The sequence below is a fragment of the Oryctolagus cuniculus genome, chromosome 5 (assembly GCF_964237555.1).
Source record: "Oryctolagus cuniculus chromosome 5, mOryCun1.1, whole genome shotgun sequence".
NCBI classification, from domain to species: Eukaryota; Metazoa; Chordata; class Mammalia; order Lagomorpha; family Leporidae; genus Oryctolagus; species Oryctolagus cuniculus.
In genome coordinates, this window is record NC_091436.1 from 60,254,427 (window position 1) to 60,275,411 (window position 20,985).

General features: G+C 38.9%; 1 protein-coding gene across 8 annotated transcripts in view; it reads left to right on the forward strand.

Moving 5' to 3' along the window:
- The window catches only part of REV3L (REV3 like, DNA directed polymerase zeta catalytic subunit), a 190,476-nt gene that overhangs the window by 137,187 nt on the left and 32,304 nt on the right, over positions 1–20,985 (forward strand). For all 8 annotated transcript variants that reach the window (XR_011388583.1, XR_011388582.1, XR_007923204.2 and 5 more), the window contains 4 exons: positions 3,142–3,260; positions 16,373–16,514; positions 18,623–18,867; positions 19,829–19,937. Coding sequence is in view for 5 of the 8 variants with exons in the window: in XM_051855405.2 (XP_051711365.1) it covers positions 3,142–3,260; positions 16,373–16,514; positions 18,623–18,867; positions 19,829–19,937 (615 nt within the window). In the remaining 3 variants the exon portion in view is untranslated. The remainder of the gene's footprint in view (positions 1–3,141; positions 3,261–16,372; positions 16,515–18,622; positions 18,868–19,828; positions 19,938–20,985) is intronic.

The following is a 20,985-nucleotide window of genomic DNA, read 5'->3' on the forward strand; positions in this document are numbered from 1 at the left end:
TTTATTTAGAGATAAGAGACTAGATCAATATGATGTAATTAATGTTGAAAGTGCAGCTTACTATGTAGCTTATGCTTTTAATGAATTTTATTTACTTGAATTATAAAATACTACTACCTAAAATGCAAAACTACTGAAGTATTGATTAATTTTAATTTTTCCATTTGTGTGCATGATAGCAACACCTAGAAAAGTCTATAACTATAATAAAATATTATGTTGTATGTGATGAATATTGTATAATTTCATCTTTTTTTGCACTTGTGGCTAGATGAATTCAGATTGGTCTTATTGATTATGGTAGTAAGAAAAATTCAGCCTAGATTAGGAAGGAACTTCTTAAACTAAGGGTATTTAAATACTGACCAGATTAATAAGATAAATTGGCAAGACCTTCTTTGGAAATAGTGACTAGCAACATCCAGTGAGGCTTTGGGGGTCCAAATAAGGATTTTTGTTAGAAAAATTTCAACAAACTACACCATTATTTTTCTGTCATTTAGAGAAATATTTTTTTCATGGACAAATAGAAGATTATGATTTTCCAGATAATATGTATATTCTTGAAGTTGCCTGGTATCTTTTATTGAAATGTAAGAAAGATTTGGCACAATGTTTAAGACACCCACAGCCAATATCAGAGTGGCTGTTTTCAAATCCTGGCTCAGCTTTCCATTCTAGCTTCATATTAATACACACCCTAGGAGGCAGGGTTTTCTTAAACAAAAGCAAAAGAGGGACCAGGCACTGTGGCCTAGAGGGTGAGGCTGCTGCCTGCAGTGCCAGCATCCCATATGGGCTCTTCGTTTCCAAACCAGCTCTCTGCTATGGCCTGGGAAGACAATAGAGGATGGCCCAAGTCCTTGGGCCCTTGCATCCGTGTGGGAGACCCAGATGAAGCTCCAGGCTCAGCTCCAGCCATTGTGGAGTGAACCAGCGGATGGAAGACCTCTCTCTGTCTCACTCTGCCTCTGCCTCTCTGTAACTCTGCCTTTCAAGTAAACAAATAAGTCTTTAAAAAAAGGGGGGGGGGGCAAGAGAAAGAGATGATGTACAAGGGAGTGACTGTGAAATTTAAACTAGATAAAGAGTAAAGTGAGACCAGGGCCCTGAATGGAGTAAGATGGGATAAGAGACGATGGTCAAAGAATGGGATGCATGAGACTGTGGAGGGGGTACACTTACCTGGAGGATGGTCACGAGAGTGAGTGACTAGTTGAATGAAAGACAAAATCATTGGAGGAACAAAGTTCAAAAGATAACTTTGCTTCTCCACATAAATTTTGCTTTCTAAATACAAAATTTGGCAGTAACTATAGACTTTTTCCTTTAAACATTGAGTACATATAGTGCCATTCACTTTTGTAATTGGTACTGCAGAGGAGAAACCTAAGGTCTAGCCAATTATATCTTTTATTGCTTCTGTTCCTTTTGTGTTGGGCTTTCCTTTAAGAAGCTAAGTGTTAACTTCTTTCTCTTTGTCCTAGTATCTGCATTTTCAAAGAGCCCTCTGGATTTACTATCCACATCACTAAGTTGATCTTTAGTAGAACTATGCTACTTACTACTTTCAATGTGGATTTCATTTTATTACTGATTTTACATTCTTTCCTCATCTAATCTTGTTGCCTTTATACCTCATTCTTGAACCTTTTCCACCTTTTCATAACCTATCCAGGGGGTGTGTGTGTTAAGTATGCCAAAACTGGTTTTCTGGAGATTGGCAGTAATTGTACGTAAAGCAAGATCACTTTGGATCACTGCACTGAGATAAAACTAATATTTGATCTTTATTTTGTACTTTCTGGATTGTAGAAATGAAAAAGATTATATTTAGAGATTAAAATGTAACTGCAATGTGAAGTGCTATTTGAATTATTATTCAGAATCCCAAGCTGACCTAAGAAAGGGAACCACTGGTTCCTTAATTTCCATTTTGCCTGGAAATCCCTTGCCATTGTCTGGGTTGCTTTCTAGAGGCATTTTTATTTATTTGTGCCCTTTTTCAGTGTTCTTTTCCTATTAATACATTTACCTGTATATTTTGAAGATGGGAAAACGTTTCTATCATTTTCTATCTTTTGCTTTTGGCATAAAATTAAATGATTCTATAATGCTTGTGAATTGGATCCTAGTAACATAATTCTTGGCGGGGGGGTGGGGGAGGGAAGGAGTGTCGCTCCCCTATTCGCGGAGGAACAACACAGAACCCTGCGCTGTTCTTTTGTCTGCTTGGCCCTTCCTGGGTTTGCTGCTGGTCCTTCCCGGGTTGGCTGCTGGTCCTTCCCGGGTTGGCTGCTGGTCCTTCCCGGGTTGGCTGCTGGTTCTTCCCGGGTTGGCTGCCGACCCCTCCACCTCCGTGGAGGGGCGGCTCCCCCTGCCACTTTCCCCACTTCCGCGGGGGAGCGGCACACTGCCGGCCGGCTCTCTCGGGGGCTGCTCAGATGTTATCCGGATGTTCCCTGTGCATGTTGTCTCTCTCCTCCTTTATAGTCCTCTTCCACCAATCCCAACTCTGCTACCCACACACCGAGCATGCTGCTCTCCTCCAATCAGGAGCAGGATCAGCTCCTGCAGCTTGTCAAACTGATGAGGCAGCTGCATAGAGGTTGTTTGGTCTCTTTCTCTCAGCGCCATATTGTGGGAGAGCAGATGCATAGAATAAGTCTTAATTCCAGTAACTTAGTCTAGTCTCAGTTGCTCCCCACAAAGGAGGAAAAATGTTTTCCTCTTAACTAGACAACTCATTCTTGAATCTGTGGAATCCCATTAATCAGCATGAAGTCAAGAATCAGAAAGTAAGTATGGAAAGAATAAAAAGTTAATTTGCTTCCCAATGTTTTTATCAATATTTGTATTGATATAGAGTATAAAAAGAATTGACAAGAACTACCAAATCATAAAATAAATGTTTCATGACCAAGTTGAATCTCATTAGGTCTGTTTTTTTCCCAGTTAAATATTAATTTATTATGAATATTTCTATGTAGTAGGCTGTACATAGTTTTCAATTAATTATGATTCAGTTGTGATATAAACCACTTTTATAACTAGTTTTCCTATCTAAAGAGATTTCAGGATCTTTTAGAACCAAATTTACTACATAATTTTGTTATAATGGTATCTTACTTTTTTTCTTAGGTGGCCCTAACTAACTACACCTTTGAAAATGTCAGCTTTCACATTCTTCATCAGCGTTTCCCTCTCTTTACCTTTCGAATGTTGTCAGATTGGTTTGATAACAAGACAGACCTGTACAGGTAATGTTTAATAACTCTGAAGATGGTAATATCTCTCTTTTAAAATCACATATTGAGATATAATTTATATGCAATAAAATTCAGACATTTAGAGTAAACTGTTCAGTGACTAAAAAATTCACCCTGTAATAACTACCCCAGTCAAGATAAGCAACAAGGTGGCCAGCTCTGCTGCACCCCATATGGATGCCAGTTCTAATCCCTGCTGCTCCTCTTCGGATCCAGCTCTCTGTTGTGGCCTGGGAAAGCACTAGAAGATGGCCCAAGTGCTTGGGCCCCTGCACCCACATGGGAAACCTGCAGGAAGCTCCTGGCTCCTGGCTTTGGGTCTGCTCAGCTCCGACCATTGCAGCCATTTGAGGACTAAACCAGTGGCTAGAAGACCCTTCTCTCTGTCTCTCACTATCTGTAACTCTACCTGTCAAACAAATTTTTTTAAAAATATTAAAAAAAAAAAAAGATAAACAACAAATACTCAGAAAATTCTCTGGTACAGCTTTGGTGTCAACTTGCTTATGCCTTAACTAGTTAAATACTAGTTGGATTTCTATTACTATAGATTATTTCCACCAGTTCTAGAACTTCATGTAAATGAAAATATTAATCTACTCACTTTGTGTCAGACTTCTTTGAAGAAATTCAGCATGATGGTTTTTTAAATTTTTTATTTTTTTAACTTTTATTTAATGAATATAAATTTCCAAAGTACAGCTTATGGATTACATTGGCTCCCCCCCCCCCATAACTTCCCTCCCACCCGCAACCTCCCCTTTCCCGCTCCCTCTCCCCTTCCATTCACATCAAGATTCATTTTCAATTCTCTTTATATACAGAAGATCAGTTTAGCATATATTAAGTGAAGATTTCAACAGTTTGCACTCACATAGAAACACAAAGTGAAAAATACTGTTTGAGTACTGGTTATAGCATTAAATCACAATGTACAGCACATTAAGGACAGAGATCCTACATGAGGAGTAAGTGCACAGTGACTCCTGTTGTTGACTTAACAAATTGACACTCTTGTTTATGGCATCAGTAATCACCCTAGGCTCTTGTCATGAGTTGCCAAGGCTATGGAAGCCTTTTGAGTTCACCAACTCTGATCATATTTAGACAAGGTCATAGTCAAAGTGGAAGTTCTCTCCTCCCTTCAGAGAAAGGTACCTCCTTCTTTGATAGCCCGTTCTTTTTACTGGGATCTCACTCGTGGAGATCTTTTATTTAGGTTTGGTTTGGTTTTTCTTTAGAGTGTTTTGGCTTTCCATGCCTAAAATACTCTCATGGGCTCTTCAGCTGGATCCGCATGCCTTAAGGGCTGATTCTGAGGCCAGAGTGCTGCTTAAGACATCTGCCATTCTATGAGTCTGCTGTGTATCTCGCTTCCAATGTTGGATCGTTCTCTCCCTTTTTTATTCTATCGGTTAGTATTAGCAGACACTGGTCTTGTTTATGTGATCCCTTTGACTCTTAGTCCTATCATTCTGATCAATTGTGAACAGAAATTGATCACTGGGACTAGTGAGATGGCACTGGTACATGCCACCTTGATGGGATTGAATTGGAATCCCCTGGTATGTTTCTAACTCTACCGTTTGGGGCAAGTCAGCTTGAGCATGTCCCAAATTGTACATCTTCTCCCTCTCGTATTCCCACTCTTATATTTAACAGCGATCACTTTTCAGTTAAGTTTCAACACTTAAGAATAACTGTGTATTGATTACAGTATTCAACCAAAAGTGTTAAGTAGAACAAACAAACAAAAAATACTAAGAGGGATAACGTATTAAGTTGTTCATCAACAGTCAGGGCAAGGGCTGATCAAGTCACCGTTTCTCATAGTGTTCATTTCACTTTAACGGGTTTCCTTTTTGGTGCTCGGTTAGTTGTCACCGATCAGGGAGAACATATGATAATTGTCCCTTTGGGACTGGCTTATTTCACTCAGCATAATGTTTTCCAAATTCCTAACAGGGATCACTTTTCAGTTAAAATTTAAACACCTAAGAATAATTGTGTGTTAATTACAGAGTTCAACCAGTAGTACTAGAACCAAAAAAATACTAAAAGGGATAGAGTATTAAGTTGTACATCAGCCGTCAGGACAAGGGCCTGTCAAGTCACTGTTTCTCATAGTGTCAATTTCACTTCAACAGGTTTCCCCTTTGGTGCTCAGTTAGTTGTTGCCGATCAGGCAGAACATATGATATTTGTCCCTTTGGGACTGGCTTAATTCACTCAGCATGATGTGTTCCAGATTCCTCCATCTTGTTGCAAATGACCGGGTTTCATTGTTTTTGACTGCTGTGTAGTATTCTATAGTGTTCATGTCCCATAATTTCTTTATCCAGTCTACTGTTGATGGGCATTTGGGTTGGTTCCAGGTCTTAGCTCTTGTGAATTGAGCTGCAATAAACATTAATGTGCAGACAGCTTTTTTGTTTGCCAATTTCATTTCCTTTGGGTAAATTCCAAGGAGTGGCTGGGTTGTATGGTAGGGTTATATTCAGGTTCCTGAGGAATCTCCAAACTGACTTCCATAGTGGCTTAACCAATTTGCATTCCCACCAACAGTGGGTTGGTGTCCCTTTTTCCCCACATCCTCGCCAGCATCTGTTGTTGGTAGATTTCTGAATGTGAGCCATTCTAACTGGGGTGAGGTGAAACCTCATTGTGGTTTTGATTTGCATTTCCCTGATTGCTAGTGATCTTGAACATTTTTTCATGTGTCTGTTGGCCATTTGGATTTCCTCTTTTGAAAAATGTCTATTGAGGTCCTTGGCCCATCTCTTAAGTGGGTTGTTGGTTTTGTTTTTGTGGAGTTTCTTGATTTCTTTGTAGATTCTGGTTATCAACCCTTTATCTGTTGCATAGTTTGCAAATATTTTTTCCCATTCTGTTGGTTGCCTCTTCACTTTCTTGATTGTATCTTTTGAAGTACAGAAACTTCTCAATTTGATGCAATCTCAAATGTTAATTTTGGCTTTGACTGCCTGTGCTTCTGGGGTATTTTCCAAGAAGTCTTTGCCAGTACCTATATCTGCAGGGTTTCTCCAATGCTCTCTAATAATTTGATGGTGTTGGGTCGTAGATTTAAGTCTTTAATCCATGTTGAGTGAATTTTTGTATAAGGTGAAAGGTAGGGGTCTTGCTTCATGATTCTGCACGTGGAAATCCAATTTTCCCAGCACTATTTATTGAATAGACTGTCCTTACTCCAGGGATTGTTTTTGGATCCTTGATCAAATATAAGTTGGCTGTAGATGTTTGGATTGATTTCTGGTGTTTCTATTCTGTTCCATTGGTCAATCTGTTTCTGTACCAGTACCATGCTGTTTTGATTACAACTGCCCTGTAGTATGTCCTGAAATCTGGTATTGTGATGCCTCCAGCTTTGTTTTTGTTGTACAAGATTGCTTTAGCTATTCGAGGTCTCCTGTTTCTCCATATGAATTTCAGCATCATTTTTTCCAGATCTGAGAAGAAGGTCTTCGGTATCTTGATTGGTATTGCATTGAATGTATAAATTGCTTTTGGGAGAATGGACATTTTGATGATGTTGATTCTTCCAATCTATGAGCATGGAAGATTTTTCCATTTTCTGGTATCCTCCTCTATTTCTTTCTTTGAGGTTTTGTAATTGTCATCTTAGAGATCTTTAACGTCCTTGGTTAAGTTTATTCCAAGGTATTTGATTGTATTTGTAGCTATTGTGAATGGGATTGATCTTAGGAGTTCTTCCGCAGCCGTGGTATTGCCTGTGTATACAAAGGCTATTGATTTTTGTGCATTGATTTTATATCCTGCTACTTTGCCAAACTCTTCTGTGAGTTCCAGTAGTCTCTTTGTAGAGTTCTTTGGGTCCCCTAACTAAAGAATCATATCATCTGCAAAGAGGGATAGTTTGAGTTCTTCCTTCCCAATTTGTATCCCTTTAATTTCTTTTTCTTGCCTAATAGCTCTGGCTAGAACTTCCGGAACTATATTGAATAGCAGTGGTGAGAGTGGGCATCCCTGTCTGGTACCAGATCTCAGTGGAAATGCTTCCAGCTTTTCCCCATTCAATAGGATGTTGGCCGTGGGTTTTTCATAAATTGCTTTGATTGTATTGAGGAATGTTCCTTCCATACCCAGTTTGCTTAGAGTTTTCATCATGAAAGGGTGTTGTGTTTTATCAAATGCTTTCTCGGTGTCTATTGAGATAATCATATGGTTTTTCTTCTGTAGTCTGTTAATGTGGTGTATCACATTGATTGTTTTGCGAACATTGAATCATCCCTGCATACCAGGGATGAATCCCACTTGGTCTGGGTGGATGATTTTCCTGATGTGTTGTTGTACTCTATTGGCCAGAATTTTATTGAGGATTTTTGCGTCTATGTTCATCAGGGATATTGGTCTGTAATTTTCTTTCAGTGTTGCATCTTTCTCTGGCTTAGGGATTAAGGTGATGCTGGCGTCATAGAAAGAATTTGGGAGGATTCCCTCTTTTTCGATTGTTCTGAATAGTTTGAGAAGAAATGGGATTAGTTCTTCTTTAAATGTCTGGTAGAATTCAGCAGTGAATCCATCTGGTCCTGGGCTTTTCTTTGTTGGGAGGGCCTTTATTACTGTTTCAATTTCTGTCTCAGTTATGAGTCTGTTTAGGTTTTCGATGTCTTCCTGGTTCAATTTAGGTAGGTTGCATGTGTCCAGGAATCTATCCATTTCTGATAGGTTTCCCTGTTTGCTGGCATACAAGTCCTTGTAGTAATTTCTGATGATTCTTTTTATTTCTGTGGTGTCTGTTGTTACGTTTCCTTTTTCATCTCTGATTTTATTGATTTGGGTCTTTTCTCTTCTTTTTTTAGTTAGTTGGGCCAATGGGTGTCAATTTTGTTTATTTTTTCAAAAAACCAGCTCCTCGTTTGGCTGATTTTTTTTTTGTAATTTTTTTTGATTCAATCCTGTTGATTTCTTCTCTGATTTTAATTATTTCTCTTCTCCTACTAGATTTGGGTCTGGTTTGCTGAAGATTTTCTAGATCCTTGAGATGAGTTGAAAACTCATCTATTTGGTGCCTTTACAATTTCTTGATGTAGGCACCTATTGATATAAACTTTCCTCTTAACACTGCTTTTGCTGCGTCCCATAAGTTTTGTTATGTTGTGCTGTTATCCTCATTTACTTCCAGAAAATTTTTGATTTCTCTTTTAATTTCTTCTATGACCCATTGTTCATTTAGAAGCATGTTGTTCAATCTCCATGTGTTTGCGTATGCTCTAGGGATTCCTGAATTGCTAATTTCCAACTTCATTCCTTTATGGTCTGAGAAGCTGCATGGTATGATTCTAATTCTTTTGAATTTGCTGAGACTTGCTTTATGGCCTAGTATGTGGTCAATCCTAGAGAAGGTTCCATGTACTTCTGAGAAGAATGTAAAATCTTTAGCTGTAGGATTGAAAGTTCTGTAGATATCTGTTAGATCCATTTGGGCTATAGTGTTGTTTAAATCTACTATCTCCTTGATCTGTCTATTTCTGAGAGTGGAGTATTGAAGTCCCCCAGTGCTATTGTATTGGGGTCTAAGTCTCCCTTTAAGTCCCTTAACAAATCTTTTAAATAAACTGGTGCCTGTCGCTCCCCCTCTTCGTGGAGGAGCGACACTAAACCCTGCGCTGTTCTTTCGTCTGCTCGGCCCTCCCCGGGTTTGCTGCTGGTTCTTCCCGGGTTGGCTACTATCCCTTCCACCTCCGTGGAAGGGCAGTTCCCCCTGGCCACATTCCCCACTTCCGCAGGGGAGCGGCACACCGCCGGCCGGCTCTCTGGGGGGCTGCACAGGTGTTCCCTCAGATGTTCCCCTTAGATGTTCCTGGCGCATGCCGTCTCTCTCCTCCTTTATAGTCCTCCTCTGCCAATCCCAACTCGGCTGCCCACACGCCGAGTACGCTGCTCTCCTCCAATCAGTAGCAAGTCCTACAGTTTATTGGTTGAACTGGAGGCAGCTGTGCGGAAGCTGTTTACTTCTCTCCCAGCGCCATATTGTGGGAGAGCAGATGCATAGAATAAGTCTTAATTCCAGTAACTCAGTCTAGTCCGGTTTGCTCCCCACAGGTGCCCTGTAATTAGGTGCATATACATTGATAATCATTATATCTTCCTGTTGAATTGATCCCTTAATCATTATATAGTGCCCCTCTTTGTCTCTCCTAACAGTTTTTGTGGTAAAGTTTATGTTGTCCGATATTAAGATGGCTACGCCCGCTCTTTTTTCATTTCTGTTGGCATGGTATATCTTTTTCCAGCCCTTTACTTTCAGTCTGTATGCATCTTTGTTGGTAAGATGTGTTTCTTGTAAGCAGCAAATAGATGGGTTTTGTTCCTGAACCCAATCAGCCAATTGGTGTCTTTTAACTGGACAGTTCAGGCCATTAACGTTCAATGTGACTATTGATAAGTAGTAACTTTGCCCTGCCATTTGCCGAAGATATTTTCTAATATATGTTTTGATCTTTTGCTGTGAGGTTTCCTTCCTTTACCTTCTTTCATGTTGATGACCGTGTTTCTGTGTTTCAGTGTGTAACACATCTTTAAGAATCTTTTGCAGGGCTGGACGAGTGGCGACAAATTCAATTTCTGTTTGCTATGAGAGGTCTTTATTTCACCTTCATTCACAAATGAGAGCTTTGCAGATTATAATATTCTGGGCTGGCAGTTTTTTCTCTTAGTACCTGGGCTGTGTCTCGCCATTCCCTCCTGGCTTGTAGGGTTTCTGATGAGAAGTCAGCTGTGAGTCTGATTGGAGATCCTCTGAGAGTAATCTGACGTTTCTCTCTTGCACATTTTAGGATCTTTTCTTTCTGTTTCACTGTGGTGAGTTTAATTACAACGTGTTGTGGTGAGGATCTCTTTTGGTCATGTTTATTAGGGGTTCTATGAGCTTCCTGTACTAGGATCTTTCTGTCCTTCTCCAAACCTGGGAAATTTTCTGCTAGTATCTCACTAAAAAGGCCTTCTAATCCTTTCTCCCTCTCCATGCCTTCAGGAACTCCTAGAACCTGAATGTTGGATTTTTTAATAGTATCCTGTAGATTCCTGACAATATTTTTTAGATTTCTAATTTGCTCTTCTTTTCTTTGGTTTGACAGTATATTTTCCTGTTCTCTGTCTTCTAAGTCTGATATTCTCTCTTCTGCTTCACCCATTCTGTTTTTAAGGCTCTCTAATGTGTTTGTCATTTGTTCTATTGAATTCTTCATTTCATTATGATTTCTCGTCACTATCCCAGTTTCATGTTCTACTAGTTGTTTCATTTCATTTTGATTCCTCCTTAATATTTCATTTTCACGAGAGAGATTCTCTATCTTGTCCATTAAGGATTTCTGTAGTTCAATAATTTGTTTTTGAGAACTTCTTAATGTTCTTATCAATTTTTTGAGATCTGCTTCTTGTATTCTTCTATCTCATCATCTTCATAATCTTGAATTGGGGTGTCTTTTTCATTTGGGGGAGTCATAGTGTCTTCCTTGTTCTTGTTACCTTGGTTTCTGCGTTTGTTGTTTGGCATATTGGAGATATTATTTGTTTTTTTTTTTTGCTGTGGTGTTTTTTCTCGTTACACTATGACTCTAGATTAAGTGGACTGTCTGCTTTTGATGGATCTTTAGAGGCTGTGATGGGTGTGGCCAGAGAGCTCTGGTTCTTCAGGGTTAAGGGTGTGCCAAAGGTGACTCATCCAGATTGTTCTCTTGCTCGTTCTCGGGTTCTCTCTCTCTCTCTCTTTTTTTTTTTTTTTTTTTTTTTGACTCAGTTGGGAAGTAATTCCACACAGCTGAGTGGAATTGAGAGTAGTTGGTGTATGAAATCTGGACCCTGTGGGTATTTGTCTGCTCTACCCCTAGGACCACACAGAGTTTATGCAGCCCTCAGTGTGGTCTCAAATTTCTCTGCAGTCTCTCACCAGGTTGCCAAGGTTACCTAGTTTGTATACTTGGTGAGTCGTGTGTCCGTCCCCCCCCCCCCCCAGATTTTCACAGTCTCAGTTCGTTAGCTCCATGCTTTCCTAGGTCTTAACCTCCTGTTATTTCTCCCCACCAGAGTCAGGTTTTTCTGCTTGGCTAATGGCCGGCGCCACTTTGCATACGTAAAATGGCACCTGCTCTTTGTCTTGCTGGGCTTTGTAAGGTGAGTGGAGAGAGAGGCTATTGTCCGTTCCGGTTCCCTTTATTTATTCGTTTTTTTCTCTCCTCCAGGCAGCCTGGTGAACTTTCCCCAGTGGGGCTTCAGGCCTCGTTCCCTCTAGGCTCTTTCTGCCTTTCCCCGCCAATGTCTTGGGTTACTGAGGTTTTTGTCTCACCTCCCCTTCCAGCGCTGTTGCGCAGACTCTGCAGCTCAGCTCCCGCGGCTCGGCTTCCACACAGTGGGTGATCTTGCTCTCCCCGTATGTCCTCCGTGTCACATCCACTAGATCTGGAAGAGTTTCCTCTGCAATTTTTTCCTGAACCTTTTCCTGAGGCTACAGTAACTCCACTTTTATTAAACTATCTTTTCCCGGACTATCGGTGCACAGCCTCACTATTCCACCATCTTGGCTCCACTCAGCATAATGGTTCTTAAAATTCAACTGTGTTGCATAAACCAGTAGTTTGTTCATTTTTATTATTATATTCAGCTTATCCATTTACCTGCAAATGGACAGTTCTGGTTGTTTGTTTTTTTGCAAGTCTTGGTGTAAACATACATTTTCATTTCTCTAAAAGAGGAATTGCTAGGTATGTGGTTAGTTTGTATTAGCATTCTAAAACACAGTTGATCTTTGCCCTTTTTTTTTTTTTTTTTTTTTGGACAGGCAGAGTGGACAGTGAGAGAGAGGGAGAGAAAGGTCTTCCTTTGCTGTTGGTTCACCCTCCAACGGCCGCTGTGGCCAGCGTGCTGCGGCCGGTGCACCGCGCTGATCTGATGGCAGGAGCCAGGTACTTATCCTGGTCTCCCATGGGGTGAAGTACTTGGGCCATCCTCCACTGCACTTCCCTGGCCACAGCAGAGAGCTGGCCTGGAAGAGGGGCAACCGGGACAGAATCTGGCACCACGACTGGGACTAGAACCCGGTGTTGCCGGCGCCGCTAGGTGGAGGATTAGCCTAGTGAGCCACGGCGCTGACCAGCCCATTTTTCCGATATGAATCTGCTGGTGAAAATTCTCTTAGCTCTTATTTATCTGAAAATGTCTTTATTACACCCTGCTTTTGAATACTATTTTCACTGTCTGTCTCATCCTTGGGTTGAGTGGGGTTTTTATTGTTTTCTTTCACCTCTCTAAATACTTTGTTCTCTTTTCTTCAGGTCTTCATTTTTCCTGCTGAGAAATGAATAGTCATTCTAATATACACATTTTCTTTTCAAAGTCAGGTTTAAAAAGTAGTTAACTGCTCTGGTTTGTTAATCTGTACAAAACTTACCGTGAAGGCAGAGGGGGTTTCTCCTGATCCAGCCTCATTCTTTGGAAGTTTCTGTTCTCCTTGGACTCAGAGATGGGACTTTCTCAGCAATCCTGCTTTTCCTACAGTGGCAATTGACCTCTGCCAAGCAGGTTTCCTGACCCACCCCAGAGTATAGATGGCTTTTTCTTTTACACCATTGAAAGCAATCTGTTCTCTTAACTGGAGATCTAGGGTGGGAAGCTTTTTTGCCACTTTCCGAGTGGTATACAGCTGTTGCTTGTCACTTATTGCAAGACCCATGTTTGGAACAGGGAGTGTTTCCTAAGCCCCTCCAACTTGACAGGATTCAGTCTCAAAATTCTGTCCTCTGTGCATAATGTCAGTAATTGGCTTTAAGTTTTGTTTAGGTTAGGTCTTAGACTAGAACAGAGGTTTCCCTTAAGACCTGATTTGTCTCGGCTCACGGCTGGATGCTGAACTTGCTAACCAGGAAGTAATGCACTCTATCCACTGTGGCTTTATTAGGTCTCCAAGCCCAGCACTGTCTGACTAGTTCTGCCCAAACTCAGCGCCCAAGCAGCTGCTCTCTGATAAGCCTCATGTGATTTTATCCTGTTCGGTTTCAGCACAGCCATGGACCAGTTATAGGGAATGCCACCTGTACGTCTAACCCCCAACTCCTGCTGCTTGTAGTGCCCGATCCACCAGACTGCACCTCTGAGCTGCTTGAAGGCTAATCTCTGCCTCTGCCTCTGCCATGTTAAGTGCTTAGACGCTAGCACATTAACCATATGTTTAGGAAGTTGTCTCCTCACTGAACTGATGTTCTCATCATGAGTTTCGCTTCGCTCAAGAAGCAGTCTTAGGACAGACTTTTGGCTCCATGGTTAAGATACCAGGTAAAATGCCCACATCCTGTATCACATTTCCTGGGATTGATATGCAACTCCAGCTCCTGAACCTGGGTTTCTGCCTCTCACGTGGGACATCTGGGCTGAATTCCTAGCCCCGTGCCCCACTCAAAGCTAGTGTGAGCATTTGGGAAATGATGTACCAGAGGGGATTACTTGCTTGTGCACACTATTTTTTTTTCCTCTTTCTTTATTTCTGTTTCTTTCTTTCTTTCCTTCCTTTTATGTGTTTCTCAAATAAGTAACAGATAAATAAATTTTAAAAAGCAATCTTGCATTGTTTATTGTTCATTCCCCCAAAACTACTACCCTGACTCTTGTCCCAGTAGGGAGGCTAATCTAGTACCAATTATTCTACTACAGTCAAAATGGAAACTTTTTGCCTCTGCTTTTCTTTAACTTAAACATAATGCTAGTAATCACTGAAGAAATAGCTGTTTAAAGAATAAATGTGTCTGGTATTTAAAATGAGTGACTCTGCTTTTTGTATTACAAGGCTGCAAGATGGTGAGGATGAAATGGATAGCCTTAAAAACAATTTGATGTATTTTAGGAAAACTGCTTTCCAAGCATGTCATCTCATCTTACAATCCCTTTTGAGAAATTCCAGGGAATGGAAGAGAAATCACAGAAAGTGCTAAGTTTATGATCAAATCTTTCTAGAAACAGAAGCTTAGAAGAAATTATATATGAATAAATAAAACAAAACTTGGTATTAAACTTAATAGTGAAAACTATAGGGGCCAATGCTGTGGCATAGCAGGTAAGGCCACTGCCTGCAATGCTGGCATCCCATATGGGCGCCAGTTCAAGTCCCAGCTCCTCCACTTCCAACTCTGTGCTATGGCCTGGGAAAGCAATAGAAGATGGCCCAAGTCCTTTACACTCTGTGTGTCTGTGTGGGTACAAACTGTTGAAATCTTTACTTAGTATATACTAAGTTGATCTTCTGTATATAAAGATAATTGAAAATGAATCTTGATGAAGAATGGGATGGAGAGGAAGTGGGAGATGGGATGGTTGTGGATGGGAGGGAGGTTATGGAGGGAAAAGCCACTATAATCCAAAAGTTGTACTTTCAAAATCTATATTTATTAAATAAAAGTTTAAAAAAAAAAAGACCATTCTGGATAGCAGCATGTTCTTATATATTGGAAGCTTTGACCAAATCTAGAGATTTATGTGAAGGAAATATTTAAGCACCTGTACAAATTCTTACCAGTAAAAATGTTTATCATTTATTATTACAATAATAAAAGATAATCAGTGTACAGGGGCTCAACAAATTATAATCATTGAATAGCATACTCAGTAGCTATAAAATACATAAATGTTTAGTCATTTTAAGTTAGAAGTGCAAGTTATAAAAGAGTATTTGTTTTGTTAGAGAATTGTGTTTATAAAGTTTAGGATTTTTTTGTTTTTGCCTAATTCTTTTTAGCACTTTGATATAACTTTAATTCACTTAACATACAATTCTAAAGTGTACAATTCAGTGGCTTTTCGTATATTGACAGAGCTGTACAACTGTTATCACAATAAATTTTAAAATATTTTCTTTAGGCCAGCGCCACGGCTCACTAGGCTAATCCTCTGCCTTGTGGCGCCAGCACACCTGGTTCTAGTCCCGGTCGTGGTGCCGGATTCTGTCCCGGTTGCCCCTCTTCCAGGCCAGCTCTCTGCTGTGGCCCGGGAGTGCAGTGGAGGATGGCCCAAGTCCTTGGGCCCTTCACCCCATGGGAGACCAGGATAAGTACCTGGCTCCTGCCATCGGATCAGCGCAGTGCGCCGGCCGTGGCGGCCATTGGAGGGTGAACCAACGGCAAAGGAAGACCTTTCTCTCTGTCTGTCTCTCTCACTGTCCACTCTGCCTGTCAAAAAAAAAAAAAAAAAAAAAAATTTTTTTTTTTCTTTGTCACCCAAAGAAAGACTGTATGTATCCCTTAATCATAACCCTCTAATTTGTCATCTCCCTTAACAGGTCAGCCCCACAGCCCTATTCTAGGCATCCATGAAGCTGCTTTGTGTCCCCATATGATTGCCTATTCTAGACAGTTCCTCTAAATACAGTCACATGCTATGTGACCTTTTATGGCTTGTTTCTTTTAGCCTAATGATTTCCAGATTGATCCATGCTATGGCATACATTAGTATTTTGTTTTATTTTAAAATAATATTTCATTGCACTTATTTAGTCATCCTTTGATGGACATTGGGTTGTTTCTAATTTTTTGGATATTATGTTTATGCAAAAAACACTGGTTAAAGGTTCTTTTTTAAGTTTAAGCAGAAAAGGTTCAGATTTTCACAAAATACTGATTTGATAATATATAACCTTATTAAAATTATTTTCTTGATTTTTCTAAATCTTCACCAAATGAGCTTTTATGTTGTCCTATGAGAAGACAGTACATGCGTTTATTGTAGGCTGATATTTACAATGATATTCCAAAGTCTTTATGTCCTTTAAAACCTGTAGATATACGTAATTACTACATATTCAGTGACATCTAAGAGAGAATGCTCTTTATAATAAAAATAGTGTAACATAAAATATTGACAGTAGCTGTCCCTTTAAATTATTATTTTAAACTTCGCATATTTTTATTGGGTTTGATATCATTGAAATGCCAAAATCTTCTAATGTTTAACTCCATCTCATATCAGGACTTCCTCCTTAGGTAATCTCCCTTTTAATATATAGGTTTTTGGCAGAAAATAGTACTAGTTTTAAGTGTTCAATTTTTTCCCTGATGTTAACAGCAAAGATTCTCTTTTGACAGATGGAAAATGGTTGATCATTATGTTAGCCGTGTCCGTGGAAATCTCCAAATGTTAGAACAGCTAGATGTGATTGGGAAGACCAGTGAAATGGCTAGACTTTTTGGCATTCAGTTTTTACATGTACTGACAAGAGGTTCACAGGTAAGAAATCAGTTTCCTTGCACACTTGGAACTTCTACATTAGTAATATACTTTTCAGATGTTTGAAGTTATGTGATTTTTTAAACTTTATGATATGAAGTAATCAACTAGATATTCAAATCTTATAATTTTATTTTCTGGTAAACTTCAATTTTACTGTAACAGCTCCATCTTTTATTTTCTATGTATACCAACTTTCTGGCCACTACCAAGTTTTCCATGGTATTAAGAGAGTAAATGTCCATGCCCTGGAGAATATTACCATCCTGAATATTGTTAGTGTGATTTAGAGACACTCTTAAAACTGGGAAAGCAACGTAGAAAGTCTCCCTCTTTACATTTCTTACTTTGGTTTGTTCTAGCTCCCAAGAGATTATTTGGATTTGAAAATGAAGGTATTTGGAAATCAATGTTAGCTGTCTATGCAATGTTTAAATGGCTACAAAGCCATATCTTTCTTATTTCCCAAGGATATAATAAGAGATTTTGACAAACACTGTGCTGAAAATTATTTTCATACATCCATTCAACAGATATTTATTTGAATGCTGATAGCTTGTTAAGCACTATACTGGACATCAGGAATATTCCATTAAGTCACTCAGGTTCCTTAACCTCATGAAACCTTTAATTTTAATTACTTCATTTCTATAACATTCTCCAATCTACCACTACAGTAAATATTGCAAAAATAGGTTTCTAACTACTTTGTCATTATGTGTTTAATTAATTTTATTGATCATAAGCTATTATGTTCTGACAAGTTTAAAAAAATTTTTGACCTGGTTTATATTAAAAACAAAGATAATCTAAAAACCACTTGAGACTATTTCAGTCATATTGATTCTTATAAATGCTTTCTTTTTTAAAAAAAAAAAAGATTCATTTATTTATTTGAAAGTCAGAATTACACAAAGAGAAGGAGAGGCAGAGAGAATCTTCCATCGACTGGTTCACTCCCCAACTGGCCACAACGGGCAGAGCTGTGCCTATCTGAAGCCAGGGACCAGGAGCTTCTTCCAGGTGCAGGGATCCAAGGACGTAGGCATATTCTACTGCTTTCCCAGGCCATTGCAGAGAGCTGGATTGGAATTGGAGCAGCTGGGTCTTGAACCAGTGCCCATATGGGATGCCAGCACTGCAGGCAGCGGTTTTATCCGCTACGCCACAGTGCCGACCCTATGTGCTTTCTTTTCTAATATCCCACACTATCTGCTTAAGAGTAGTTATTATGGGCTGATGCTGTGGTGCAGTGCATTAAGCCATTGCTTGTGACACCAGCATCCCACACAGGTGCCAGTTTGAGTCCTGGCTGCTACACTTCAGATCAAGATCCCTGCTAATGCACCTGGGAAAGCAGCAAAAGATGGCCCAAGTTCTTGGGTCCCTGCTACCCATGTGGGAGATCCAGATGAAGTTCCAGGCACCTGGGTGTGGGCATGCTCTTGTAGCCATCTGGAGAATGAAGCCCAATGGAAGATGGATCTCTTCTCTCTCCTCTCTCCTGTCATGTTGCCTTTCAAATTAATACATAAATCTTTTTTAAAAAAGAGTGATTATTACAGTCTGAAGTAAGTTACCCTTCAATTCTGGAATCCTTGTTTCCTTCTTGAAAAAGTGGGATATTAAATAGATTTTTTTTGTTTAAAAAAAATGTGGAACATTTATCTATTTCAAGTTTCCTATCAAATATTTCATTATTTAGTTCTCCCCAAAAAATTATTGCTTATCCTTTCAAATGAAATTGTCAAAATATACAGTTGTTTGTCCTAAACCTGCTTATTATGGTATAAAAACTACATACTATATACAAATATATAGTATTTAAAAATAAGAAGAAATTAATTGAATGTCTTTGCAGAATTGACTTATTTCATAAATTGTTTGGCATGGGCATAGGGAAGGATTTACTTACATCCTCTTTCAGCATCTGAAAACAGACTAAATAATTAATACTGTATAAATGCATTGTGAAGAAATCATGCAGTCTTATCCTGAAGAACAAAACAGCCCCAAATGACAATCATATATGTAAATGACCAATCCATTCATGCATTCATATTTAAACAAAATTTCTTTTGTTCTCACCTCTCCCTCCCTGTTTGCAGTACCGTGTGGAATCAATGATGTTGCGTATTGCCAAACCAATGAATTATATTCCGGTGACACCCAGTGTTCAGCAGAGATCTCAAATGAGAGCCCCACAGTGTATTCCTCTAATTATGGAACCTGAGTCCCGCTTCTATAGCAATTCTGTACTTGTTCTAGATTTCCAGTCATTATATCCTTCTATTGTGATTGCATACAACTACTGTTTTTCTACCTGCCTTGGCCACGTGGAGAACTTAGGAAAGTAAGATTTCTTCATGTTTATTATTATGTTGTTGTGCTTTCAGACTTCTTACTAAATAAAATGAGACAGGCTTTCTTTGAGTTTCTTTGCACTTGACACTCTTCTGAGCAAAATGTGTGGGCTGTAACAACCTAGTCATCATATTGTCTTACTAATTGACAAGGATCATCATATGATAAACTAGCTTCTGGTTGCATGACCAAATTGTGAATGGATCAGCCTTGCAATTATGTTTCACTCTCTGTGTACTTAGGGTTTCTTAAAGGGAAAGTTAATTTTAATTGTTGATGTAACTCACCTTTCAGTGAAAACGTTTGAGGATTATGATCCTACAATTTCAGCTATCACCTCTTCATTTTTCTGTGAAATAGCCTGTGGCTTTGAAAAAGTTAAATGTTAGGCTTTATAAACTCAGATAAATTTACAAGATGAATGAGAATAGGATTTTAAATTCTCATAAGAGTAGATATTTATATTGAACTGTAAGAAATAGTCTTCCTTTACCATGACTTCTATGTATTGAGACCAGATGCTCTGATTTTGGTCTGTAGTATACTCACTCCTTCAGAGAAAGCATTTCTGGAAATTACATTGGTAATCCTGTCTTTATCGAGAACAGGAATTTGGAAAAGTTATTTACAATCTTTTCATTTAAGTTTTGAATTTTTCTTTAAGGAATAAAGTAATTATATGTTGAGTTGAAATTTAATATTTCAGTACATATTTTGTCATAAATTATAGCATAGTGCTATTTAAGAAATGTTCCTTTTGATAAATTATGAATTATTTAAAGAACTACTTTTTGGTAATAGAAAAGTGTTTCACCTCAAGCCAGTTATTCAAGGTAGATATTATCAAGCATATAGATTCATGTTTGAATGTTTGAAGATTCCTAAAATTGCCTAAAATCTGTAAGCTATGATTTCAGAAAGTGTCTCCTTAATATTTTCTTTCTTAATAGGTATGATGAGTTCAAATTTGGCTGTACCTCTCTAAGAATACCTCCAGACTTACTTTACCAAATTAGGCATGATATCACAGTGTCACCCAATGGAGTAGCTTTTGTCAAGGTAATACTCTCTTGTAAATGAAAGAATTCAACTATGGCTTAACTTTTGGAGATCTAACAATGGTTTAAATATTGGCACATAGCAGAAACAAAAACAATGTTTTCCTGAATAGTTTATCCCCAAAAACCAAAGATACAGCAGTCTTCTAACAGATCACTCTGGGGGAAGAAATCATCTTCTTTCGCTTAAATTTAGCATAAAAATTTTTAATTACTGAATTTTTATTGATGAAATATTTACAAACATGAATTCATGTACATGTGTACCTTCTGCCCTCTTGTTAGAATCTGTTATACATAATAGTAGTTTGAGATGGAAAGTTATCTACAAAAATTCTAATTGCTATAATGTGTACACTCTACTTATTCTACATTTTAAATTAAGACTGTTGTAGAAATAGCAGTACTCATATACATTCATTGATTGCATCTGTAAGAAGATAATAACAAGGTCCCTTTTTGTCCTCTCTTAACTCCCTCAAAAGAAACTGAGGACCCTCATAAATGAATAAGCTAAAGACAAATAGGGGAGCTCTAGGAGAAGATTATATCGTCTCTCTTATGCCAGCTTCGTTCCTTTCTTTCCTATTTCTTTAGCAGTGAGTCAGTTAGTCACGAGACAGTAGGGTGGTTGATTGGAGAGTGGACCCCAGCAGCCCTGAAATTCATTCTCGTATATTTATCAAAAGTAGCAGTATTCTCTGCCAATAAGAGGGAATGCTAACTTAAACTTAGCAATTTAGAGATGAGGAACGTTTTCATCAGAGTTCAGGGTATATTCCTTTTAAGAAAATTTCCAGAGAATGATATAGGTGAACACCTATTTGGAGAAATGGGAATAGACCTTTTTATTATTAAATGTTGTCCCACATTTAAAAAAAAAAATCAGTTCTCAGGTGCAGGATTTGGTGTAGCAGTTAAGATGCTGCTTGGAACATATATAGGCCATATCTGAGTGCCTGGATTCAAATCCCAACTCCACTTCCCATCCCAGCGTCCTACTGATGCACACCCTAGGAGGTATGCATTAGCAGATGGTGATTCAAGTG